This window comes from Rhinolophus sinicus, chromosome 10 (assembly GCF_057876585.1).
Source record: "Rhinolophus sinicus isolate RSI-liver-muscle chromosome 10, RSI-T2T, whole genome shotgun sequence".
NCBI lineage: Eukaryota > Metazoa > Chordata > Mammalia > Chiroptera > Rhinolophidae > Rhinolophus > Rhinolophus sinicus.
Window position 1 is genome coordinate 10,386,902 of NC_142510.1, and position 27,634 is coordinate 10,414,535.

The 27,634-nt window shown below is 41.8% G+C and overlaps 1 protein-coding gene across 48 annotated transcripts in view; it reads right to left on the bottom strand.

Annotated features, from left to right (window-relative positions):
- The window catches only part of RBFOX1 (RNA binding fox-1 homolog 1), a 2,003,336-nt gene that overhangs the window by 84,248 nt on the left and 1,891,454 nt on the right, over positions 1-27,634 (bottom strand). For 41 of the 48 annotated variants that reach the window (XR_016022576.1, XR_016022577.1, XM_074323035.2 and 38 more), the window contains 2 exons: positions 23,906-23,959; positions 1,011-1,091 (listed from right to left, as the gene is read on the bottom strand). Coding sequence is in view for 46 of the 48 variants with exons in the window: in XM_074323035.2 (XP_074179136.2) it covers positions 1,011-1,091; positions 23,906-23,959 (135 nt within the window). In the remaining 2 variants the exon portion in view is untranslated. The remainder of the gene's footprint in view (positions 1-1,010; positions 1,092-23,905; positions 23,960-27,634) is intronic. The other 7 variants (XM_074323048.2, XM_074323033.2, XM_074323047.2 and 4 more) reach the window with 1 other exon arrangement.

Below are 27,634 nucleotides of genomic sequence, written 5' to 3' on the forward strand. Positions count from 1 at the left end.
GGGACCTTCTGCTCTCCATCACCTCCCTCCTCTAGCCAGTCTCAGGAGCTGCCCACCTTTCCCGGGTCCCCAGACAAATGTTTGTGCCCCGATCCCAACAAGGACCCACTGGGGTAGTTACGGGGGTTTCATACGGTGTACACACACTATGTAAAAGATGAGAGGGTCTGCACTGTGTCTGGGACACAGTGAGGACGGGTGAACCAGCGGGGAACCATGGCGGAACCCGTGAGCACTTCCATCCCTGCTCTGGGGGGGGGGGTTGGGGTGGGAGTGGGGGCTCTCCAAAGCATCCATCCCAGGCAAAGAAACCCTTGGTTGTCCCACCCTAACTCTGTGATCTAGCTTCCATATTTATTGTTGTTTTCCTCCCCCTAGCACGTGATGACTATACTCGTATCTATTAAATTAGAACCTTTATGTTGTTGTTTCCCCCAGTGAAATTGCGGGGGTGGGGAACCACCTTCTTTTCTCTCCTCCTGCTCCTCCTCAGTGGAATCACACAGCCAAGGACAGAAGAGCTTGGCAAAGAAACCCCTGGCCACAGGCGAGTGATAATTCCCACCGTAAGGAAACTGTGCTCCAGAGCACCAGTGCTGGGTTAGGGTGCCAGCTGGATGGTCCGCACAGCGTGCTTCAATTATTCTCATATTAATTTACAAAGCCGTCAGAGAAGGCAGGCAACGAGCTGCAGCGTCCCCCTCTCCTCCCCCCCCCCCGCCAGCCCATTATCCCATGCCCCATCCATTGGACCCAATCCTGACAGGTCTTCACAAAGAACGGCTGGGACATCTGGGAAGCGAGGATTCAGACGGAATGAGCAGAGGGATTAGATGCTACGGCGACAGGGAACACGGAGACATGCGTATGAAAATCAACCTCACCTCGTCGAGAGAGCGAGCCACAAGGGAGGGTGGTACAGAGGGAGGGGACGAAAACTTACATGGCAGGGAAGGTGACGGGACTCAGAGTTATGTCACAAAACCAAAAGAGCTACATCACGGGCTTACTTGCGGAAGTATATACAAGTGAACTGGGGGCACTGTACATGGAAGATCCCTCCTGGTTTGCCTGGCATAACAGCACCGTGCCTACGAAAGAGAGAGAGATAGATGGTATCTGGTTTGGGAACAGGCACGCTACACCTGCTGGATCACGGCAACGCACATGAGAAAGGCAGAGAAATGAAAACATAGCCACACCCCGGAGCGCAGGATGGAGACACCCATGGAAGCCCCCTGCCTCAGCCAAAGGGAATTTGTGGAAGTCCACCCCACCCAGCCCACCAAGCACGTGTCATTGCTTGTCACATGGGCTTGGAGGAGTGGGGTCTGGCTGCCCCAGAACCCCCCGTTTCAGACCAATAACGAAGGCAGCATGCCATGCTCAAAAGGGAGCTTTGGAAATTTCAGGGAGAAAGAGAAAACAAGCCTGACTCAGACACTACTTAGCTGTGGGACCGTGGCAAGTCACTGTACCTCTCTGTGCCTTGGGATTCCCATCCGGAAAACGGGATGCGTATACCTACCTCCAGGAAGAGTTGTGAGTCCCATGACTGGAGACGTGCCTAACACAGGGGCTGGCACGTCATCATTACTCAATAAATGATACGCACATGCATCGATAGGTTTACAAGAAATTTTTCCTCCCCCCCCAGCTTTTGTCTTTCTGAACCAGTTCTACAGAGGAAGAGCAGACATAAGGCAAGGAAGAAATACAGGCAACTTTCGCCATCTCTGTGAGCGACGCTGGATCCACTGTGGACACAGTGTGCGACAGTCTTTGTCTTCTGTTTCCTGTTTCTTCCCTAAAGCTCCCAACCTGCCAATGGGAGCATTACTAGGTGTGTGGACTGACCATAGATGCTCTGTCACAATGACCTTCCTCCGTCTGACTTAAAGCAAAGGGCACTGGGCTTATTCTTGCAAAAGGGAAGAATGGCGGAATCCTGAGATAGCTCCTCAATCTATGCCATTCTTTGCACGATCACCCACTTCAACGATGACCAGGGTCAGGAATCTTCCAGGTATCAATTTTGCTCTCCTGCGGCTGCAAAACTCAAACTCAAAGGCTTTGAAGAGAGTGAAAGAGATGTTTGGGGAGTTTTCAGCCCATTACTGATGGTGGAAATGCATTCCTGGGGTTTCTGTTCACTTCCCCGGCTGGGCAAGGTCAGCTGCCTCCACCTGTTTCTGTATTGTCCTGTCATTACCACCACTAAAAAGCAATCTACCCTGTTTCCCCGAAAATAAGACCTAGCCAGACAATCAGCTCTAATGCGCCTTTTGGAGCAAAAATTAATATAAGACCTGGTCTTATTTTGCTATAAGACCTGGTCTTATATAGTATAATATAATATAATAATATAATACCGGGTCTTATATTACTTTTTACTCCAGAAGACGCATTAGAACTGATTATCTGGCTTGGTCTTATTTTCAGGGAAACACAGTACCATGAAAATGAAGCCTGCACCCCTGGGGAACCAGGAATTCACCTACACGCATATCCTTGGTGACTTGCCCTTGGGTGTGGGCGGCAGGGAGTCTACCACTTTTTTTGTATCTTGCCCAAGTTCAACAAAAAAATGTAGCTAAACTCTCCAGAGTGAGTGGGGGTTCACCAAATAGAGAAAGACTGTCACGTGATGCCATTAAGAGGCTGTAATCTTTCTCGAAATGCAAACCCAGACACAGTTCCAAAAGTGGTCTCCCTGTCTGCTCCATCATCCTTCAGGTACCAAACCCAAATATGAGGAGGACCGAGAAACAGTCCCCAAATTCCACTTCTCCCTTCTGTTCCCTGGGTTTTTGTAGATGTTGTACATTATTTCCAGGTAACACAAAGATTCTATTGAAATTCTTCACCCTGTCAGTCTTGTCCAACACCTGGTCGGCCAACTCCATCCAATGCTTGACAAGAAGACGTCACCCTGGACAGAAGTGTTATCTGAAGGAATGTCCCCTGGTCCTTGTCACATTTAGCCTGGTATCCCTATGCTGATAGCTGGGGAGGGACCCCCACCGTTCCCCTCCTCCTATGAAAGCCTGGATATGAAAGTGCAATTCACTGACTAGCTCTTGGTAGTACATAGATTAAGTCTAGATGGGCCCGAGTCATGATAAACCGTTGCTAAACTGAGAGCGTTTTCTTCTTTCTAGTTTATGCAAGAAGAGTTTCTCACAATATGTAAGATGAGACGTCACATGGTCTAATTTCTTCTCAGGAGGTTATTTCCAGTTCTGGCAGGAAACTGGCCTGGTGTGAGAATTAATAGCACCCACACTGACCACCCCATCATGGGGTGTGGGGTCTACAATCAACACCAGGAGGCAGGACACCCCCCAAGAAAGATAGGCCGTCACCCCCACCCTGCGTCCTCAGTGAAACTCAGTCAGACTCTGCAGAGGGCATCTGCATGCTTTTGGTCATTGCTACAAATGTTAGAGAGAAACAAATGTTTGTGTAGGCTATACAGAGAGCTCCCCAATCAGAATCTTCTAGAGTGGGACTCAGATAGTTGGATGGTGGGAAAGCTTCTCAGCGGGTCCCTTATGGGCACCCCTGGTCAAGCACCACTTTGAAATTGAGATCTGAAGTTTCTTGGGGTGCCTAGCTTTCAAAAGCAAAACAATACAATTTTGTGGCAAAAATATATCCAGAAGGACATTTCAGTGTTGTAAACTTAAAACCGTAGGGTCAATTTTCAATAATCTCAATGCCATGGAGAGAGTCCCATGGGGACACAACACAGATCCCCTCTAGAAAACTAAATCTAGGCAAGGAACAATGAAGTTTCCTAATTTCCTTATGCTGTGGATCCTGAGAAACTGGACCGAAATAACTTCTTTGGATGCCCTCTTAGTGATAAAAACAAAACAAAAAACAATTCTTTATGCAACGATTCTGACCTCCGTAAAACAAAATCTCTACAGTCACAGGACTTGGATTCTATTTTACCTAAAAACAGCCTCAATGTAATTTGCAAAGTACTTATTGCGTGTTCTCTAAGTACACTGTGACCTTTTCTTAAAAGAAAGCTTTGAATTAAGCGAAGGTAAAGCAGCAGAGAACACTGTAACCTCTGTGCATTTTTTTGGGGGTGGGGTGAGTAATGTGTGTTGGCTTCAAAAAGCAAGTCAAGGAGATAAGAGGGTACACGGAGCGGTATTAGGAGCGTTTGCAAGGTCATCCAGTGCTCTTTGCGATGGCACAGCGTCAACCTAGCTTTCTAAGAGTCTCCCAAAGTGAGTCTCCAACCACTCTCCCCTCCAACAGTCCCCAACCCAGGCCACCTACCTCTGACTATCAGGAACTGTCTACGACCATGGTGACACCCTGTGCCGTTGGCTTATAAAGCTCCTTCTAATTTAAGGATGGCAACTATTATATGTTCGATTTGTAGTCACTCCTTAGGACAGACTATAAATCCATTTCAATGTGGTACTTTCCTGTGAGCCTAGAATCCTCAGAATCATTCTTAACACAGGTTCTGGACAGTTACTACCATTCAGTCAGAGTTGGTGGAAGAGATGGCACCTCCACGCCAGTCCTGCTCTTCCTGGTAAGTTAAACCATGTGACATTGACCGTTTGTTTTTATGTCAAACAGGGTTGAACGCTGGCAATTTCACAGGGTTCAATTTTTTTTTTAATGCCTTCGCCTTTCCTTTTTGTGTAGTTTAAAAGTCACCTCCTCTCTTCTGAGTTCTCTGGAGTTACTTAATTACTCCCTCTTTTATGCTCCTTTCCTACTTAAAAAAAAAACCACACAAACAACTTTCGTAGGTTCTTTGTCGTGATGTATTACAACTTTGTGTTTTCGTATTGGTTTTCTTAGCTACAGAGCATGCCCCTCAGTCAAGGGCACATCATTGTCATTTTTTTTTTTTTATCCCAAGACCCTCACAAAATACCTGACGCTCAGAGGGATTAACGAATATGGTTGAATTATTATATGTGTAAACAATAACATAAACCGAGCCACTTTAAAATGGAGCCGGAGCCGCCCTCCCAGAGGAACCTCCTTGCACGTCTTATGCCTCAGACCTTGGAATGTAAAAATAGGACAAAACAACCTTTGGACTGGGCCTGAGCCACCTTGTTTCCTGAAAGAAATAAACAAAAACAAAAACAAAAAAACTGTTTGCAAAGATAACAAGAAAGCAGTTATTACGACTATTGGATTGATGACTGCTGGACTGAAAATTAAAAGCATTCTTTAGAATAAACATCACTGTGTTATCTGCACGAATAGAAATGCCTTCCTGCTATTGATGCAATTGTTCCCCTTCCGCTTCCCCTTCTCATAAATACCCATCACCTTTGTCTCCTCGTCAGAACACTATTTGGGTTTCTGCCTGAATCAGCGCGTCCTGAATAGCTATTCTTATTGCTCTCAAGTAAACGCTTGTTGCCTCTCACTTTGAAAGACTTTTCATTTTAAAGTTAACGTATGTTTTTAAAGGCTCCTCCCCCCATTTCTATTTTCTTTACTTAAAAATAGGGCTTTGTCCAACCAACTTTTCTTCTCGCCATTGTTTGTAGCTAGGAATTTTCATGCTTGAAGTTCACAGGTCGTTACAAGCTCTGTCTACAGGATTCATTTATTTCCTCTTTTTTTTTTGTTTTTTTTTTAAGATTGACTCATTCAGTTTCACATGAAACCTGGGCAGCCTGGTCATCCATTTCCTAGGACATTGATGGCTGTATCTCCAATTGGCAAGGAAGGGACTCCATGTGACAGACCACAATCTTGGAATAATAGAGCCTTTTCCAAAGCCTGTGACACTCAGATGCTCAGAGTGCCACGGTCATCAGCATCCCAGATTCTGGCAAGATGTCCACAGGGCCACTCTCAAGGAAGACTTGAAATCCTCCAGCTGGGAGAGGGTGAGCCCGGGTCCGTGTCTCGGGTGGGGCAACCCAACCCTTTCTGTTCACCTGGAGACTCCCCATAATAGGGGATCATTCCTGGTCTTAGAGGGGCAGAGAGAGGCCTAGAAGGGGTGATTTCTGTCACAAACAGGAAGGAGAAAGCATCTAAACTTCTTACTCTGGTACCAACCCCTAGGTAAGGAAGTTGGACTCCCATGACTGGAGCAAAGGTGAGGTGTCACACCTCCAATCCAGTAGGGGCTGTTTTATCCCAGAAAGACCTTCCACACCCCCGGGAAATTCTCTTCCAGACCCACCTCTGGCTTCTCTCCCCCTAGAAACCGCATCCATTTGCTTCTCCAGTCCAAGTCCTGCTTCCTTCCTTCTTTTCTAGATTGTGTCGTATGATCTACCTAACGTCTTTCTCCCTGATCATTTATTGTCTTTCCCATGGATGCTACAAACATCAAAAGGTCAGGAATCATGACCTACTCATCTGCCTATTCATATGGGTTCAGGGACCTAGACTAAGAGGCAGGAAGCAGCCGAAGAGAGAAACTAAACGGTTTCTGACAGGCAGCCATGTTATATGTTCAGGAGAGAAAGGGGGAGGAAGAAAAGAAAGGCTGGTTTGCAATGTCTGCCCTTCTGTTTTGCTATCTTACAGGGAAAGTTCTAAGCCAGCCCAATAGTGAACAACTGACACCATTGCTATAGCCTCTGAATTTAAAAAAAAGAAAAAGTCAAACAAATATCACGACTGTCTGGCAACTATGAATAATCCACTTAACTAGATCCAAGACGAAGATGGGCTAGGAAATTTGGAGAAGAATGCTCTTATCTCTGTTGAAATGCAAACCAAAGAAAACAAACAACAACAAAACACACACACAAAGACACAAAAAATAACAACAACAAGAAAACATTATAAACTAGCTAAGAGACAATGGGAGTTCTGGAGCACTCACTGTGTGAGGGTGTGTGTGTGTCGCGTGCTGTCTGTACCTCCACAAACATCTAGCATATGCTAGTCTAGAGTCACGCGAAAGCAGAGCCATTTGCTAGGGTCTCGCTTTCCTAGTATCATGTAGCCTAGTAACTCTACAAGAGGGCTGAGAGCCACGGCCCAAGGACAAGTGGTGAGTGAACGCAGGAGGCCATCACAGAGCTTCCCTGCTCTGTCTTGAGCCACCATCTAGCAACAGATGGGGCTACGCTATTACCATTCATTCGGCACGTGGTAACTGCCACCTGATATATACCAGGCACTGTGTGGCTTCTGGGGCACACCCACTCAACCCTGTGTGCTTTTCAAAAGGACAAGAGGCTGTCTCTTTTACTACTCACAGGTTCAAAGACAAATACATCCCCCCAAAAAAGGTGCAAAGGAAGGATTCTGATCTGAATACCAAGCCCAACCTTAGACTACATTGTCTGATGATAGTTTGCTCGCTGAGACAAATAAAAGTTAAAAGTAAGTTTGGAACAATTTATATCAGACATGACTATTACGGCTTGGGCAAAATGTTCATTCCGTAGTGCTAATTATATATTGCAGTCATACCTGAAAATGTTCAATAGCAATGGTCATCACTCCACCGCTAGCAATAATCCTTTGGTTTCATATAAAAAGGAAACTTTTATTCAGTGTTTACCAAAGAATGTTTACACTGCACTTGTCCCTCCCTAATAAAAAGGGTTAGATAGTATTGGTCCTTTTTTACAGATGGAAAAAACGAAAGGTACAAAACAAGGGTGTCATTTGCAAAAAGACTTTCTGTCAATTAGCGGCAAATTGCCATGAGAAGCAAGATGAGAAACAAGCTGTCGGGGACCCTTAACCGTGGCTCATGTCACCATTGGCTCCTTCCTGCTTGTCTTGCTGCAGGATACGTTTTTTTAAAATAATGTTTCAATGTACAGACATACAATATTCTACTCCGCCATCTTAACCGGAAGCTCACTACAGGTGAAGTTTTGAAAACGTTTTAAAAAAATTAGAAGTATGAAAATGTTGGTCATAATTGAAAGAACAAGCTCGGAGCTGGTGAGAAATGAATACTCACTGAAACAGAAACCCTCACACTTCTTTTCTACAGAAGTGCCTTAAGGAGGGGGTGGCAGTCAGCCAGGGTTCTCCGCTCCCCCCCCCCCCCCCCCGTTCCCATAATCACCTGCAACATCAAAATCACCTCAAGGACGTGTTAAACACAGACTGCTGGGCCTCTTCCTAATGTTTCTGATTCCACAGGTCTGGGGTGGAGCTTAAGAACTTGCATTTTTAACAAGTTCTCATTGTCAGGGGAGTCGACTATACTTTGAGGACACTGGAGAAGGGCCAGTCGCCTAAACCTCAAAGCCATAGGTTCTTCCCTTCCTTAAAACTGGAGGTTTTCAAAGCCTATGAGAGTATAAAGATCACTTGGGGAGAATGTTTAATGGGGTGCTTTCTCAGGCCCCACTCCCAGGTGACTGTGATTCTTCAGCGGGTAAGAAATCTACATTTCTAATCAGTAACCCAGAGGATTCTGCTTCTCCGAGGATGCACTTGGAGAAATCCAGGCCTAAGGTCATCTCCACATATTTACGAGAAAAGTAAAACTGCCTACAGATATCTGGTCTGAGTACTTCTGTGGGCAGAGGCAGACTTTGTTCACTTTTTATCTTTACCATTTTTGTACATTGACAAGTTATGACTTTTCTTTGTAGCATTTGGAGCAGAGAGTCACTCACTTCAGGTCCTAGCTCTTCTGGCAAATTCTCTGGGCCGCAGACTAGTGAAGAAGGTGCGTAAAATCACCAAACGCACCTAGAGAGAGCACTGTTGGTTCCCCACCCATTCCTGCCCTACTGTTAGGGACTGAATTGGCCCCCCAAATTCATACATTGAAACCTTAACTCCCAACACCATAGAATGTGACTGTTTTTGGAGATAGGGTCTTTACAGAAGTAATTACGTTAAAATGACACCACTAGGGTGACCCTAATTGTAGATGACTAAAGTCCTTAAGAGGAGATTAGGACATAGACAGGCAAAGAGAAAAGACCATGTGAGGACATGGGGAGAAGATGGCCATCTTCCAACCAAGGAGAGAGGCCAAAGGAGAAGCCAACCCTGCCAACACATTGATCTTGGACTCTAGCCTCCAGAACGCTGAGAAAATCAACTTCTGTTGCTTAAGCCACCCAGTCTGTGGTAGTTTGTTATGGCAGCTTGTGTTGACTAATACACCAACTTACATCCTAATGAACCCTGCCCCGAGAATCAATGAGGCAGGATATGTACGGGTCCCCTGTGAAGTGTCAAACGTCTGTTAGATGGAGAGGCCTGGGAGGTTGCCGTGTGGTCCCTGCCAATGGAGGTAACTGCCTCCAATGGACGCATTTATCCAAACCCTGATGGGCTGTGGATACTTTTGCAGTTACACATTTCTGAACATAGGCGAGCACTGAGCTAATCCATGTAAGAATATTTTCAAAGCTAATAACTAATGCTTTTATACATGCCTGAAAGATGAGTTTCTTGGAAGGGTTAGGGGAGAGTTTTAAGTACAGAGTATTTCCATTTAGGCACAAATGTTGCAGAAAAATGTTGTATGTATATTTAATTCTCATAAAATCAAATCATGTTTTAATTGTACCGGGGGATTCCATATTTCAAGGTGCCCTGAAGTGAATCTATGTACAGTGAAAATACTCTCTCATGCCGATTTATTGTGCAAGTTTTGATTTTCATCATATTTAAAAAGAAATATATCATCATTTGTTAATTTTTCTTCTCACTTTGTCTTTTGACATAATTTCAGACTGCACAAAAAAGTTGCAAGAATAATACAAAGAATCTCTGTACAACTTTCTCCCTGATCATTTATTGTTTAAAAAATGTAATGATTCACTTGAACTGTTCTCTTGTTTTCCTGCCTCTAAAATTTAGGCTAATAGCGGCTTTTAAAAAAAAAAATTCAATTGGCGCAATATGATAATAAACATATGAATAGCAATTATAAAAATTGCTTCCTGAATACCTGGTAAGTGCTAGGCAAACCCTCTCAACATTTAACTTGGATTATCTCCTACTCTTAACAACCCTATAGACAGGGGCTATAATTACGCCCATTTAGTAAGACAGGATATTGAAACATAGAGTTTTAGCATCTTGTCTAAGTTCGTGCAGAGAGAAATTCTGTAGCGCTGAACGCAAATCAAACCTACCCGTGGTTTTAAGAACAATCGTCTAAATCAGGTATAGGCAGACTACAGTTTTTTGGCCAGATCTGGCCTATCACTATTTTTGTAAGGCCTGTGAGCTAAGAATAATTTTTATACTTTTTATGATCGAGAAAAAAATCAATAGACAAATAAGATTTGGTGACAAGTGAAAAAAAAAATCACATAAAATTCAAATTCTGATATTTATAAATAAAGTGTTATTGGAACACAGCCACACTCATTCATTTGTGTATTGTTTATGGCTGCTTTTATGCTGCATGACAAGGCTGAGTACTTGCAACAGAGACCCTCAGCCCACAAAGGCTAAAATATTTACCATCTGCATCTTTACAGAAAAGGTTTTCTTTCCCCTGTTCCAATGTCCCCTTCCTGTTTGGAAAGATACGAATAGTAATTGTCTCTCAAGACGGCAATGGTCCCCCTCCCCAGGAAGCTGTCACTAAATATTTCAGAGGGTATGATTTTATCCATCCCTGCCCCCAATTTAATTTTATTTGTTTTTTGTTAAAAAAAAGTTAAAAACCTGTCTTTTTTTTCAATGCTTGCTCCCCAGATTTCTTGTTAATTCATTGTTGTTCAAGACAATGAAACAACGAGATCCCATAGGGTATTTGTGAAAGGCTAGCAATGAAGCCACAACAAAAACAATAGAAGTTAATTTTTGTCTTCTAAGGTATTTAGTCTTCAGAGTCACAGGTGTCAATATATAGGTAAGGGCTAGCCTGGAGTCTTGCTCCTCAAATTGTAAAATGTAAAATCACCTGGTGGACCCTTTTAAAATGCTGATTATTCTTATCAAGTCGGTGTGGGGTAGGGCCTGAGAATCTGCATTTCTAATAAGCTCCTAGGGGATACCAGGGCTGCTGACAACAGTAAAATCACAAGGACTTCAAGTGCAACCTCACGTACAGCCAATACTGACAGGAGTGACCATTAAGATGCCACTGAGCTTCTGGAACTGGACCACGTATGTTCTACAGACATTATACTTTTTTCCTATGAAAGCCACAAAAAAACTAAGGCTGAGAGACAAACAAATCTGAGACAAAACTGAAATCTGAGACAGCTCTGCGTGATTCCACAGCTTAGACTCTCTCAGAAAGCTTATTAATGGGAAGAGTTGGTCCCGAGTTGATTAAACATCCTTTCCAATCTTGGAATGATAACTATCCATCAACCCCATTTCAACGAAGCCACGTCTAAGGATTCTGCAGTGGCCTCTGGCTGAAAACACGTGACTCTTCCAAGCTGAAAACTTTGGGTAGAACCTCCTGACCACCTGTAAGAATCTGTGATAGAGTTTTAAATCCAACCAAAGAAGACTCTGGGAAGGCTGTATCTTCCATAGATAAGAAAATCTTACTTGCAGGATAGAAATAAGACAAGAAGGAAGGGAACGCAGAAAGGAGAAATGGTGAACTCTTAAGATCTTACAGGTAGCTAAAAAAGCATGGGCTTCTGAAACTTTTAAACTTAGTTTTGTTTTTCTGGCCTTACTGACTGTTTCTTTGCCCTTGGGCCAGGCATTTAACATTCCTGAGCCTCAGTTTTCATATCTGCCAAACAGGGACAAAAATATCTACTTCACTGAGTACTGTTGGAAGATTAGAACTATTATATGAAAGTGTTTGGCAAATAGTAGATAAACAATAGGTGCCCTCAGTAATAATCACAATGTAAATGATTATTATTTGGAATCTCAAAATACGGCACTTTGGGGACTTATGTGTTCTCTTGTTCCTTTAAGAAAGGAGTAGCAAGTTGATAACTAGTGTACTATTTTCTTTGGCCACTAACATAATGCTAAACATAACAGAATTAATGGAAAACATTTCAAGATTGGGAAATTATTGCAAACATTTAAATTTGGGAGGTTTACTGTTAGAAGACAGAATCTGGCTTCTCCCGATTTATCAGGAGATGGGGCCACATAGATTTGAGTCAGAGTCCTTGCCTGGCAGGGCTACTTAGGGTGATGGGGAGATACCGTACTTCCTCAGAATTGAGACATGTCCCCTCAGATTTGCATATTTCACTCACTGATCTCACAGCCTGCTCTTAAAGACCTTTTAGTTTGCCATCTCTGCTCAAGAGGGGGAAAAAAATGAGAAATTGTGCTTTAGTTGCAATCAGTGGAGTTTAGAATTTCTGCAAAGAATCTAGATGGCCTTCCTCACTTTCTCTCTCAGCTTCTTAAGGACAAGAGCCTCTAAGATGCTACAAGAGTCCAAAAATCCTTCTGGAGAGGCTTCCTTAGTGACCCCCACTTACTATAACAGAACTTTATTTTAGGAGGGACTGGATATATTTGTGGAATGGGGGTTGAGAGTCATCGTGACTTTCCTTCCTGCCCTAGATGAGATTTAAAGTCCTGACCCCAACCTTCTCATGAGAGTAGAAAATATACTTCAACTTTGAGTCTCTAAAAGGATAATCAGATACATTTGTTTAAATATCTCACACCACACACACACACACACACACACACACACACACACACACACGCCCCTTTGGGCTGAAAGCAAATAAAAAAATTTAGACAGGTGAAAATTATTTTCAAAAATGACAGAGAAGTAACATAGAGGGTTTCAATCTTCACAATATCACATGCATATTAAACAAACACTAGAACCATCCAGAGGAAATAGTGATATGGGGTGTTCATGGTTTTAAAAACGATACTGGGCTTAATACAATGAGAAGTGTACATCAATTAACCCTGGCATCAGATTTAAATGTATAACCCATTAACTAATTTAATCTCTCAAAAAAATAACAGCCGTTGGCATTATTCTTTGAATAATCCTTGTTTAGTTTCCATAATGGTAGACAGTTTAATGAAAAACTCATTAGAATGCAGCATACGGCATAATTAATTCTGGCTGATTCTTTTGGTGTAAATAGCTAATGCAGAAGCTGGATTCCATTTTCCACTGGCTTTATTAATTTTTCATAAACCAATATTTCGGCTGTAATGGGTTGTAACAGTTCCACAGAAGTTCTAGAAATGCATTAACTGTCATCAGTGTAGTCAATCTAAGTAAGTTTTGCCATTTGTGTGTTGGTTCTTCAGCACTACATTTTAGAAAGACAACAGAACGGCTTTGTTTTATACTTGGAGAATGAGGCTCGACATATAATTAACACACAGAGCAGTAAACAATATTTTGCCAATTTGTCTCTATTTACACCACAACTTCACTGGTTGGGCTAATCACAGTAAACTATCTATTTTGAAAAGAATGCTAACAGTGGGATGCAAAAAATCTTCCAAATGAAATAGTTTATAATAGAATGGCAACACTAGTTAAAAGGAAGAAAAAAAAAATCACCTCATTTTGAAAATCTCCAGGAATTGACTTTTCTAAGAGAAGATTTGGACAAAACCGGGAAACAAGCTTTACAATACCCGTGGGGTTGGGTGCCGGTTTAGTAGTCCTGGGGTCTATCAAGACCCCAGTCTCTGGGATTGGGAAGCAGTTGCTGATGTGGTCTCCTTTTTTCCAGCCCTCAGGGCATAACCCACATATTTGTAGCAGTTCTCAGGATATGTCCATTAACTTTTTTCAAGTGTAGGTATGGGTGCTACCTCATCGCTGAGTGTTTTATCCTTTTTTTATTCATTTTTTAAATGAGAGCTTTCAATGGTTGCCTTCTACTCAAAGGATAAATTCCAGCATCCATAATTCCTTTGTCTGGTATTTTATTATCAGGTCTCTGCAAATTTTCTCTAGATTTGCTATCAACAGATCAATGTTTCTCAGCCTTTGGGGGAAACCTGACTTTGCCTCAGAAATTTTCCATCTCAGGTGAAAATCAAGCACCTGTGTTTGTTTTTGTTCTAATATTTCTCACTAGATTCTGAAGATAAATGTTAAGACACTCTTTGGGCTGCACCAAACGCCTCCTTACTCACCCCTACAATGATCTTACCCCCCTTTCTTTCCAGGCGAACTCTTATTTATCCTTCAAAACCCAATTTATACTACCCCTCTGACTCCTAACGCAGAGAGGGTTGTGATGTTCACTGCTCCAGCAAGTATCGTCATCTATTACACACGGAGCTTATTTGTCTGTCTCCTTCACCGCCCTGCCAAATTCAGAAGGGAAAGTCTGCTCCCCGGCACATATCACAGGGTCTAGCATTTGGCAGGCCCTCAAATGCTGTCACTGCGCTAAAAGATGAATTAACGGAAGCCAGTGGTATGTGTTAATTTATACATGGCATCTCACTTGGGCACTTCCTGGATGACTATCACACAACTGAGAAACAGCCAGCTCACCTTCCATGTTCACGCAGCATGGAACTGCTAAACCAGTACCATGCTAAAAACAACAACAAAACTCCCCAAGGTGCAAAGTAGTGGCTTTGTGTTTCTTAAATCTCAACTTTTGAAGGCCAGGGCCAGCAGAGTAGGGCCCGGGTTTTCACATTTTTACCTAATAGGGGGATGGGGGGACGGAGAAGATGACTAATTTAGTGACACATGACAATGATATGAAATTTAAATGTCGGTGTCCTTAAATAAACTTTGCTTGGAATGCAGGCAAGCCCATTCATTGTGTGTTGTCTATGGCTGCCTCTGTACTACCCCAGCAGAGCGGAGTGGCTGTGACAGAGACCATATGGCATGCAAAATCTAAAATATTTACTGACTAGCCCTTTACCGAGGACATTTGCTGACCCTGCTCGAAGCGAAAAAGTCACGTGTTCTTTTTGTCTCTCGTAACTAAATTCAGCTTGATCTTTTCTTTTAGAATCAACCAACACGCTGGTATATCCTGTCTTATATCATCATCTTCGTGCCCAAAACTACCATCACTATCACCATTGCTATATATTCTGAACTTTTCATCTTCATTTTTGCCTTTACTGTTGTGCAGCAAAGGGTTAACTGAGCTGGTCTGGGCTGCTGGTATCCTGCACAGCCCCCCCCCCCCCAAAAAAAAAAAAAAGCTTTGTCGTTCACACTGGTCTTTGGCCAACTCCTAGGAGATGAGCTTGGAGTCCCTGGAATATTTACTCTACCTGATAAGACTGTTTTGGGATGCCTGAGGTCTTGGGCCGCGTGGTACCTGTTTCCCAAGAAAGTTTACTGTAGTGATGTGATTGACAGTGAACGCTAGCTTTTACTGGGGAGAGGGGCTAAGTTTTGAGGAGCTGAGGTCCGTCACATGGATGCTCCATGTCTATGTGACCAACTCCCAATCAAAACCCTGGACACCGGATCTCAGGTGAGCTTTCCTGACTGACCACACTTTGCACATGTTACCCTAGGTCATCGCTGGGGAATCAGGCAGCTCCTTCTGACGGCACTGGGAGAACACACCTGAAAGCTTTTCTCTGGTCTCCTGGGCTTCACCCCATGGACTCTTTCCCTTTGCTGGTGTTTAACCTGTATCCTTTGGCTGAAATAAAATGGAAGTGTGTGTAGTATATAATCAAACTTTATGCTTTTCCCTTTTGGAGTCAAAAATCACAAATAAGGCCCAGAAGAGGAAACATGTGGGCAAATTTCTCTCTTAAAATTCTTTGGTTGCCATTGATAACTCTAGCTGTTCATCGGTAGCGCATGAGAGTTACTAAGATATTTGGTGCATACATGGCAAATTTACTAATGTGCTTCTATCAGGACAGGATTTCTCAACCTCAGCACTACTGACATTTGGGCCAGATAATCCTTTGTTGGGGGGCTGTCTTAAGCATTGCAGGATGTTTTCCACAATCCCCGGCCTTCACCCACTCGATGTCAGTAGTGAACACCCACCGTGACGGATGTCACACTGAAAAATGTCTCCAGAAATTCCCCAATTGCCCTGGGACGGGGGCAAACCACTCCCAGTTCAGAAGCATTGAACCAGGATATTGGATTCATTAAAGCATTTGTGTGTGTGTATGGGGAGCGTTGGGCAACTTGTTTTTAGTAAAAAGAAATAAGCTTTGGAATCCAGGTTTGGATCCAGCTCTTTAGTTTTCAAAGCCAGAAACCTTGGGCAACTTAACTGGATGGATTTCTAATTTATCTGCCACGCAATGATTATGACACTTGTCCTGCAAAGTTGCAATCTATGCAAATATATGTAAAGACCCCAGTATGGAGTTTGGCATGCTGTGGGTAATATTAAGTGCAGATGTTTTTATTAATTATTATATTCTATGACCTGACGAATGCAAGGCATTGACGGAATGCCCTTGTCTACTTCTACTGTGAACGCTGCAAAGCAAGGTGATGAAAAACATGGGCTTTTTTTACATACTAGTTCTGTGTTTCAGGATACAGAGAACTCTCTACAATGCCATGGTTTCATCATTTCTACAACGAAGGCAATGCTAGAACATTTGTACGAGGATGTGAGACGCAAAGTGTTTAGCACAGCGCCTGGTACAGAGTAAGTGCCCACATTGCCTTCTGTTGCTGATGCTTTGAGGTGTTCAGTATATTGATGATGCAGCCTAGAACTTTCCCTATGAAATTTATCCTGAGCCAGATATTCGAACCTCATCTTCCTCTCATGGCTTAGAGGTGGGGCTCCTCCCGTAAGGGCTGTCCTGTTGCTCCTTGCTTTGGGGGAAGCGCTCCTTGATGGACTTTCCTGAGCAGTAGAATGGAAACTAATGAGGAAATGCGTTTCCAGCACGTCAGCAAGTTCTGACCCTATTTGAAGATCAACTCCCATAGGCTCCATCAACGCAGAGCTGCGTTCCCTCTGTAGGACAGGCAAGGACGCAGATAAAAATTAAGGCTACATGTGGGCAAAGATGGAACAAAATCTGATAAGACAGATGCGGGGAGGAGAGGAGAGAAGGAAGTGAATTGCAACCAAAAGAGGAGGCAAAGGTAAACAGATGTACGAGATAAACTGTTTGCACTGGAACATTTCCAGACTGAAAAATCCTCTGCTTGGGGACTTAAATCTGGAACCTTGTGTTCCGGTTCACTGAAATGCATTTCATTTGGCACGTGTGTAAATGATACAAAACACTGCAGAGCCAAAGGTCGCTGTCCATAGGAATGGCTTCCTCCCGCCATCGCTGTGTGTCTAGAGAAGCGTGCGTCTCTGGGTGGATGTGAGCAATGTTGGCGCCACAAGGGGTACCTGAATGCTGCGGGCTCTGAAGGACTCAAAAGGGTAGCAGGTACCTTTCAAACCCACAGTCCACTTTTTCAGGCTGCTAAGGTAGTCACCCCAAATGGGGCATGATTTGTCCCCAGCATTCGAGCAGGTCATTCTGAGGCCAATCCAAAGTCTAGGACTGTGACCAGTAAAAGACAAATAGCCCGTGTCAGGGACCACAGTTACCACAGGTGCTGGACAATCTTACTTTTTTCAGAGGCTGCTGTATCCAAATTGTAGGAAGGAAATTCGAAAGGAGTTGGTCCAAAAGTGTGACTAAAGTTCTTAACTGAACTGTAGTGGGCTCAAGAAAGTGAAGTGGAGGAACAACTGAGAGGGAGACCCATATCTGCCTTCTTTTGACGTAAATCTTAGATGAATCATGGTCCACAGGGGCCAACAGCCCATAGAAAACTAATACCTTTGCACAGGTAATCCAAGGTCAAATACAACTGCCCTTTCGGGGTAAGCAATCACTGAGGGCTTCATTTATCCTCTTCATTTTAAACTTGCTACTGAGGTCCCAATCTACTTGGTCGTACCTTGCCTATTCTCCCTATAACCCCAGGATAACCTACTTTCAAGACGCGATCACCTTTTAAATGTGACTTTGCAGCCAGGTATGCTCTTATTTAAGTACCTGTCATTTCTGTATTCTCTCACCCCTCTCAAAACCAGAACATCTTATTTTCAGAAGGAGTATCTATTCAAAACTCCCTCCTTCTGTACCCTCCCAAGAAAACGCTCATCAGAAAGATGTCACCAAGACTCTTTTCCATTGTCATCGTCAAGGTTTTCCCATCTCTCTACTTTGGAGTTTAATTGTGTGTTTCTTGTCTTTGGAACCTAACTGTAGCTTAAATTTGCATTGCATTGGAAGATCCTTTCCTTTACCTATTGATTGCGACTCCTGGAGTAATTTAACTCAATTCCAATTTTCCTTTGCAAGCGGGGAGCTCTCCGTCCATGGAAGTGAGTGATATGTGTTGAAGTGGTTTATCTTAGGAATCTTGTTAAGTTTTGCTGCCTTAGAGCCCCACTGATGGAATATTTAATCATAGGAATGAGTTGGCAGATGTAATATACGGTGTGGGTAAGATTTGCAGCGATCTCACCAGCAGTGGAGAAACAGATGAATTTGCCATTTGTCACACCCGCGTCGACATCTTGGTATAAACTTCTGTTATTTATTTTTATTTTGTTTTACTTATTTATGAAGATTAAAGGTGCTTTCGATCAACAGCTTCGTGGGCCAGATAGCATGATTATCTCTAAAAGACACCAATTCTTTTTTAAAAATCTTTTTATTAGAAGGCAAAAGGAATGGCTCACAGGGATGGGGAAACTAACAATCCCCTTCAAGCTCTCGTCATTAAGATTCTTCGAAACACTATTTCTAATTACACTAAATAACTTGAGGCATGTCAATGCTACGGGGAAGACATATTTGTAGATATTGTACTTCTAGTTAGGGCGTTCAATTTTCTTTAAACTCTAAAACGGAATGGCCACAGATGCTGGCTCAAGTCTTTGAAACTCACCCGGACTTTTTCTTTTTCTTTTTTTTTTAATTGACTTATCAATCTTTTGTCTTGAGAATAAGCCTCAGGGTGTCTGAAGATGATGAGACGTAGGAAAAATAATCAATGCTGTTTAGTGTTGTAGGAAAACACCCACTTGTCTTTGGAGGAGATTTATATATGGTCACGGGAATAAGCTGATTTATGTATATCTGGTTCCGGAGACTGGATTGGATCAGCGTTTAAAAGATTTCTTCCAGGTTGGACTTGATCATTCAAAATGAAAGCCCTTCTATAACAGCTTTGTAAATGCTTCCCCTGGAATGTGCGTGCGAGGGACAGTGCACGTTGTAATTGATCAAAGCAAATTAATATTGTTCAGTGAGTAATTAAATATCCTCATTAAGGGGTGCCACTGCTCTCCCTACCCCCACCCTGCATTAGCAATAAAAATGTACTCAGGGCGTCAAGAGGTTATATAGAAAAATCAATCACCTGCCATTTTATAATTAAAAGACAAAATAAATGTTAGGGAAAAGTCCACTAAATTAGGAAAACTACCTTTAGGAGAGATTGAAAATATCGATTTTAATTTACAAAATACGTGAACTTTTCGTGCCCCATTCTGAGAGACAATTGGAGGTCGGGTTGTTCATTCTGCATAAGCTTCAGAAAATCAATAATTATACTATGGGAATATTACGATATGTGTCATTAACATAGAATCTTATATACAGAAATGACTAGTAAGTCTGGCTTTCTATCTCAGGCAGATATAGGGCTGGTCTGCTAAATATCCACGGCAAATCAATGACAGGGTCTTCATTTCAGCTTTGAGACAGATTCAAAATTGCAAGATAAATCCGGACTATTTTTATACTTGGGGAAATTTAAAATGCCCCCTAAATTCTTAGTCCTGGGGATTTAAATGGGTAACATTAGTAATTATACCTGGCTATGGAAAGGAATCCATTCTACATCTCTATCTTTGCATCTATGCCTTCCATAGATATAGGTGCCTGACTTTAGATTTCAGCGAGCTGGAGTGTCGGTGTTTATGGGCTTCAAATATTTCAAAGTAATTGCTCTGGAGTGTTGAACGTGCAGCAACATTTCCCCACATCGCTGAATATCATGAACTCTGTCTACCCACATACACAAATATACAGGCAAAAAGGAAAAGCTCCTGATTAAGGAGTGGCCAGATGATGGCCACTCGAAACACAAATGTTCCGATTTCTCAAGTCACGCGTGGCTTACTTATCCATGCCTCATTTTTAAAAAAGGTGTAAGATTATTGGAGCAACTCAGAGAAAGAATTATTTCGTCGTACAGACTCCTTAAAGCTTCCCCAGCACAACCCATTAACACATCTGAATATGGCGGTGGTTGGAATAATCCAAAATTATTATCTTACTTCTTTTTTTTCAGTTTGACTGGTTTGGCCATAGATCACCAGCATGACCTGCTATTACAGGGCACAGTCAATAAGAATTATGACTTTTAATATTTGTAAAAAATGAAACAGCAGTATGACCTGGTTGTAAGAACACAGGCTCTTGATTTCAAATTCTAGCCGGCTTTTTACCAGCGGCGACATCTCTGTCCCATGATGCAAACTCTTTGTCTCTTAGTCTCCTCATTTGGAAAATTGCCATGAGGATTTAAATACATTAATTTAGACTGTACCTAACCACAGAAAGTGGTTTCACGCCAAAACCATAGAAAGCACCAAACCCAAGCAAGTACTCAGCCCATTTAACTTTTATGATAACTTACTCTTTTTTTATATCCCAATGACCTAACTTAATTTTTTTTCCCAATTATAGTTGACATTCAATATTATTTTATATTAGTTTCAGGTGTACAGCATAGTGGTTAGTCATTTATATAACTTACGAAGTGATCCTCGATAAGTCTAGTACCCACCGGGCACATACATAGTTGTTACAATATTATTGACTTTCCAGTGACTATTTTCTAACTATGAATTTGTATTTCTTAACCTCTTCACCTTTTTTCACTCAGCCCTCCGAACCTCCTTCCATCTGGCAACCATCAGCTTGTTCCCTGTATCTATGAGTCTCTTTCTGTTTTGTTTGTTCGTGTATTTTGTTCTTTAGATTCCACAAGTAAGTGAAATCACATTGCATCTATCTGACTCATTGCACTTAGCATAATTCCCTCTAGGTACATCCATGCTGTTGCAGATGGTAAGATTTCCTTCTTTTTTATGGCCAAGTAACATTCCATTGTATAAATGTACCACCTCTTTTTTATCCAGTCATCTATTGATGGACACTTAGGTTGCTTCCATATCTTCACCACTATAAATAATGTTGCAATGAACATAGGAGTGCATATGTATTTTCAAACTAGTGGTTTGGATCTAGTGATCTAACTTCTGATATGGGCCCAGGGCTAATTTGAATGGCTGCTCTGATGGTCTAAAAGTTACGAAGATTAATTTATTCTTACATATATGTCAGCTTGAATTGTTTCTTCTGTCTTAAGGTCCTCTTAAATATCCAGATACGCATCTAGGTTTGAAATTATATGTAAAAAAGATAGTTGGTGTTTTCCTGGTTGCTGGAGACAAAAATCACCAACTATTTTGCATGGGACCAGAAAAACACACTTTCTTTATGACAACGCGTCAACTGATACCTTGCCTCCTTATCCAATGACATCTTACTTCGTGTTCTTGACCCCATTGTTTTGGGGAGATAATGTGCAGCTAGGTACACAGGCGCGCACACACTCACACATATACACACGCACTCACACACACTCGCGTACACACACTCACACACACACTCACTCACTCACACACACTCACACACACTCACACACTCACTCACACACTCACACACACACTCACACACCCTCACTCACACACTCACTCACACACACACTCACTCACACACTCACTCACACACTCACCCACACACTCACTCACTCACACTCACACACACTCACTCACACACTCACTCACACACTCACACACACACTCACACACACACTCACTCACACACACTCACACTCACACACACTCACTCACACACTCACTCACTCACACACTCACACTCACACTCACACACTCACTCACACACTCACACACACACTCACTCACACTCACACACACTCACACACACTCACACACACACACTCACTGCCACCTCTTACTCCAGCTACTCCATTTCACTGGGCAGCACCTACAGCTGCACACAAGCTACTGTCCGACTGTGTGCTTGCACCTTTGGGCAATTTCATTTCCTTGCACTTTGGACAAGGATGTACCCTAGCAATGTCTGTGCCCCCCTCAACAGACTAGACTTCTTTACCCCTGACCCCAGAAATGACCTTCCTGTAAGTGGACATGCTGAGAATGGAAGGACTAGTCCTCTCATGAGTTAAAAGGAGAATTTTAGTCTAGTACTACATTCAGAATTCAGCAGAATCAACTTAGTTAACCTACCCCCCATGGCAAAGAAGTAGAATATTAACTTTTTATTTACCCAGTGTTTGCATGGTGTTGGCTATGTATTCTTCGTATATTAACCCATGTAACTCTTATAAATACCTGTGAGTTTGTTACTATTATCATCTCCCATTTAACAAAGATACAGAGGCACAGAGAGGTTAAGTAACTTGCCTAGAGTCACACAGCTAGCAAGCAGGGAGCCAGGAGTCGAACCCAGGCTGTCTGGGTGCAGTGTCCATGTTGCACACTCCTCCGCTATGTGTCCTCTCAGGGGGTGGGCTCCACCCACTGATTGTGGGAAGGCCTATAGCTAAGTCTCTCCTCCCTCATAATAGTCAACAGCTAGTTCATAGTCATAAAGTCCCTGGACTTAACCCAGGATTGTGGTAAACTTCACACATGAACAACTGCAGACTCTGGGCACCTAAAATCCAAAACTCGTATTGGGCCTTTCCAGATTTGTCAACCCCCTCTCATCCCCCCACAAAGTCAAATTGGTTCTTATGCTAAAATGGCTGTTTCCTATGTCCCTTTGTCATCCCCTAGGGTGGTTGCTTAGTATCAGGATAATGACAGAAAGGAGGCATCCCAGAAGAAACAAAGCAAAAGGGTATGACTTACCATCAAGAAATCACTAAGTGAGTGGATCTAAACCAATTGGTTATTTATTTCTCCTTATTAAAAAGCAAGGGCCACATCAAAGAAAGACTTCTTTTCAACACCAAGGAGGCAAATCTGCTTAGGTTCCCTGGTTAAATGCAGTCTTGTCAATGAGCAACGACCCACGAGACAGAAGCACCAAGCCAGGCCAAGGAAAAATCTTGGCTACTGTTGCTTCTGGGTTACTCTCTCCCCAAATTTGATGAACAAGTTTTCTGCAATACTGTGTTTCCCCGAAAATAAGACCTAACCGGAAAATAAGCCCTAGCGTGATTTTTTTCAGGATGACATCTCCTGAACATAAGCCTTAATGCATCTTTTGGAAAAAAGATTAATATAAGACCCGGTCTTATTTTTTTGGGAAACACAGATTTCCCAATTGAATGGTAGTTGGGAGGTAGGCAGGGAAGGGACGAAGAGAGAGATACATCTTTGAAGGCAAAGCAGAGAGAGATGGAATTTCTAACAGAAACTGATTAGTGGAGAAAGAAAGGCAGTTTAGTCTTTTCCGATTTTCTAGATAGTCCTTCTCTTGGCAGTTTCAACTCACTGCCACATTATTGGAATAAGCAATCCAGCTCTGCTTTGCCAGGAAAAACATACAAACAAACAAACAAATGCACCCCCAAATGGAAATGTATGGCTAAAAAAATCACATCCAGGCATATTGAAAAAAAATGGGTGTGAACAGCTCTACATTTGTTCAATATGCTCTTAAGCAAAGTCTCAATGCTTTTCTTTTCTTTTTTTTTTTTTTTTAAGGCAAAATCAATGAGAAATGTCATAAGGAGCCATGGCTCTATGATTACTCCACAATGAAAGTGACATGATTCCCTTTTATTTTTTAAAGTGTTTTTGAACACTTTTGGTTTTGCCAAAAAAAAGAAAAATAATAATTCAAAACTTCTTAGGATATGGATTTACTTGGTTCAGATGTTTTTATGAACCCATTCTTTATCAGCAAGCAAAGCACAAATAGGGAAAACCAAGAAGACATCATGCAAAGAGGAACTTCTTACCTGCATAGAATTCGGGACTGTAGACCGCACCCACAACTGGATTCAATTTCCAGCCTTAAAACAAATATACAAACACAGTATTATCACCTTTGATTTAACAACTAATATGATTGCAAGTTAACCACAACCATAATGGGTTTTTATTTTAAAATTCAGAGGATATATAGTTAGGACATGCATTAAAAGTATTTGAAAACTATACACAGGAAAATAGATTTACTCTTTTCTTTGATTTTCTGCCAATACAAGTTAATAGTGTGGAAACTACTGACCAGCTACAGGTGAACCTTTTGAAAATGATGTAATTAATTTTCTCCCATATCAATATTTTTTAAAGCTACTATAATAATTTCTATTTTTTTGTCTTCTTTCATGGGTCACTGCTAAACAATCTATCACATGTCCCTTTGTGTTAAGTTTGCAAAAATTTGAAAGCTTGCATGAATAGAATTCTTTGCAGAAACATATTCTGATAATTGTCATTCCTAATTATGACCCGGAGACTCTACAGAATTCCAAAGTGCTTTTTAAATCTCAAAGAAAATGACATTTATCCAGTAGAGAATAAGTGTGGAATATGTTTCAGTGCTGCCAGGAACTATAACAATTCTTAATCAAAGCATGATACCTAAGGTAACTTTCAAATAACCTGCATATAAGATAAACAGAATCCTGTAATTTTCCAAATGTCCCGGACGGAGCATTTTCTGTAAAATGAAGCTTGGACCTTCAGAAACTTTTACACAAGAAAAGAGCAAAGAAGAATATTTGCAAATCGAGAAGCTACCCACATTAGACATTCATAGGGCATTATTTCGGGAACAATATCTGAAGAATGATCCTGTTTTAGGGTTTGGTGACCATTTCCTGCTCCTACTGGCACGTCTTTATGAAAATATCCATTATATAGAACTCCTGAAAGACAGCTGGACTGCCTTTCGTGGAAAACTTGTGTCCTTGGGCTGGAAGTCCTTTAATAAATGCTCCTGAAAAAAGGCAATGGGGAAATTGGGGACATGAGGGAAGGTATTTCTGACAAGGAGAAATCTCTGAGCTCTTCCCAGAAATGAGAGTTGTGACATCCTGTTGTCTGACCTAAGTGGTTTGCCTCTAAGAATAGCTGAGAGGTGGTCACAATCTACTGATCCACAAAGGAAGACTGAATATCTTAATAGCTATGCCCCTGGATGGACCTAAGAACTTTCTAGAATGTTCTAAGAATGTGTTGTTTCTAAGAACTTTCGGTTCCAAATTGAATAAGCTAGCTGGTTTACAGCTCCCAGGCTGTTCTTAGGGTGGTTTTTTTTGAAGGGTTACTATCACTGGATCACTTTAGGAGGTTTGTAAATGAGAAATCCCTCGCCATACTTTAGACCTAGAGGAAGAGACATGAAATTCTGAGACCTCTTGTCCCAATGGTGTCTGAAACTCTCTTTTCTTAACCACATCTTGTTCTTATAGGAATTTCTATAGTGACATAAAAAATAACTATCACCCCAAACATTTCAGAATGTGTGTTCTCTGAATGTGGAAAATGACTTCAATTTAACCAACTGGAAATCCACTGCTTCTCAAATAAGAAAGTACCCAATTCCTGAGGACTGGGCACTAATGTCCACATTTCAAGTTATTTAAATTCTAAGAGAAAATAGAGCAAACCAGTTGAGAAAAAGCGTCAGGGTGATCTGGACATATTTAACATTCTCTTTCTAGTCCTTCATAGAAATCTAGAGTTTGTGAAAGAAATCTATATGGAGCTACAGTAAATGAATAATTAATTTATTACTCCTTCTTCTCTCTCTTCCCTATCATACAGCCTGCTTATGGCCTACTTTTTTTTTTTTTTTTGAACAGGACTTTATTGGGGAACAGTGTGCACTTCCAGGCCTTTTTTCCAAGTCAAGTTGTTGTCCTTTCAGTCTTAGTTGTGGAGGGTGCAGCTCAGCTCCAGGTCCAGTTGCTGTTTCTAGTTGCAGGGGGTACAGCCCACCATCCCTTGTGGGACTCGACGAGTTGAACCAGCAACCTTGTGGTTGAGAGCCCACTGGCCCATGTGGGAATCGAACCGGCAGCCTCCGGAGTTAGGAGCAAGGAGCTCCAACTGACTGAGCCATCCAGGAGGCAGCTCAGCTCAAGGTGCCGTGTTCAATCTTAGTTGCAGGGGGCGGAGCCCACCATCCCTTGCGGGACTCGAGGAATTGAACCGGCAACCTTGTGGTTGAGAGCCCACTGGCCCATGTGGGAATCGAACCGTCACCCTTCAGAGTTAGGAGCATGGAGCTCCAACCGCCTGAGCCACCGGGCCCGCCCTATGGCCTATCTTTTATTGGTAGTGGAGACGGGGTTTTTTTTTAACACTACACAGGTAAGATTCTGTTTCTTGTATACATCCTTATTAACTCTTAAATTCTTCGTTCTGCACACAAGGCTGGAACACATCATTCACTGAATGTGGACCTATTGATTAATTTTGATGTAATTGTCAAAGACTTTAAGTTATGCCAATGGTCTTAATTTTCTTAAAGAAACAGATTTTTCAGAGGTATCTAAGATGGCCTAGAAATCATGCTTCTCTCATCTGCCTTTATCTTTCTCATTTTCTTGGGCCAAATAAACTTTTCCTACCTATCATCTATTTACCTACCTACGTAAATTACCTGTCTATCTATCTATCTATCTATCTATCATCTGTCTGTCTATCTATCTATCTATCTATCTATCTATCTATCTATCTATCTATCATCTGTCTATCTATCTATCTATCTATCTATCTATCATCTGTCTATCTATCTATCTATCTATCTATCTATCTATCTATCATCTGTCTGTCTATCTATCTATCTATCTATCTATCTATCTATCATCTGTCTGTCTATCTATCTATCTATCTATCTATCATCTGTCTATCTATCTATCTATCTATCTATCTATCTATCTATCATCTGTCTGTCTATCTATCTATCTATCTATCTATCATCTGTCTGTCTGTCTATCTATCTATCTATCTATCTATCTATCTATCTATCATCTATCTATCTATCTATCTATCTATCTATCATCTGTCTGTCTATCTATCTATCTATCTATCTATCATCTGTCTGTCTATCTATCTATCTATCTATCTATCTATCATCTGTCTATCTATCTATCTATCTATCTATCATCTGTCTGTCTATCTATCTATCTATCTATCTATCATCTGTCTGTCTATCTATCTATCTATCTATCTATCTATCTATCTATCTATCATCTGTCTAATCTTTCTCTCTCCCTCATCTAACATCTACCATCTATCGGTCAATAGATTGATCAATTAGCTCTTGACAAAGTTGACCTGATCTTATTTAGGTCCTTAATGTCTCCCCAGGGGAAATTACTTAATGCCACGCCCCCACCCCCTTTTGAAAGCTACTCTCTGATTCAATTCCCAGTGTTGTTTCCTGTATAGCTGTTAACACTACCTGCTTAATCATTTTTCTTTCTTTGCTTGGTCTTAATTGTTTTTATAACCATCTCCTTCATTAAAATTAATGGTAAAGTGAGCAGGACTTCCATCTGATGTGAATTCCCAGCATCTAAAAGCGCATTTGGCAAACAGTCGGCGCTCCACAAATATTTACTTCGTTTTGCTCTGAAGTAACTGAAGGAATATAAAGCTTTTGCTAATGGACTCGTTCGTTGCCTTTTGGCTAGGATTCTATCTCCTTCCAACCTCCAATGACCTGCTTT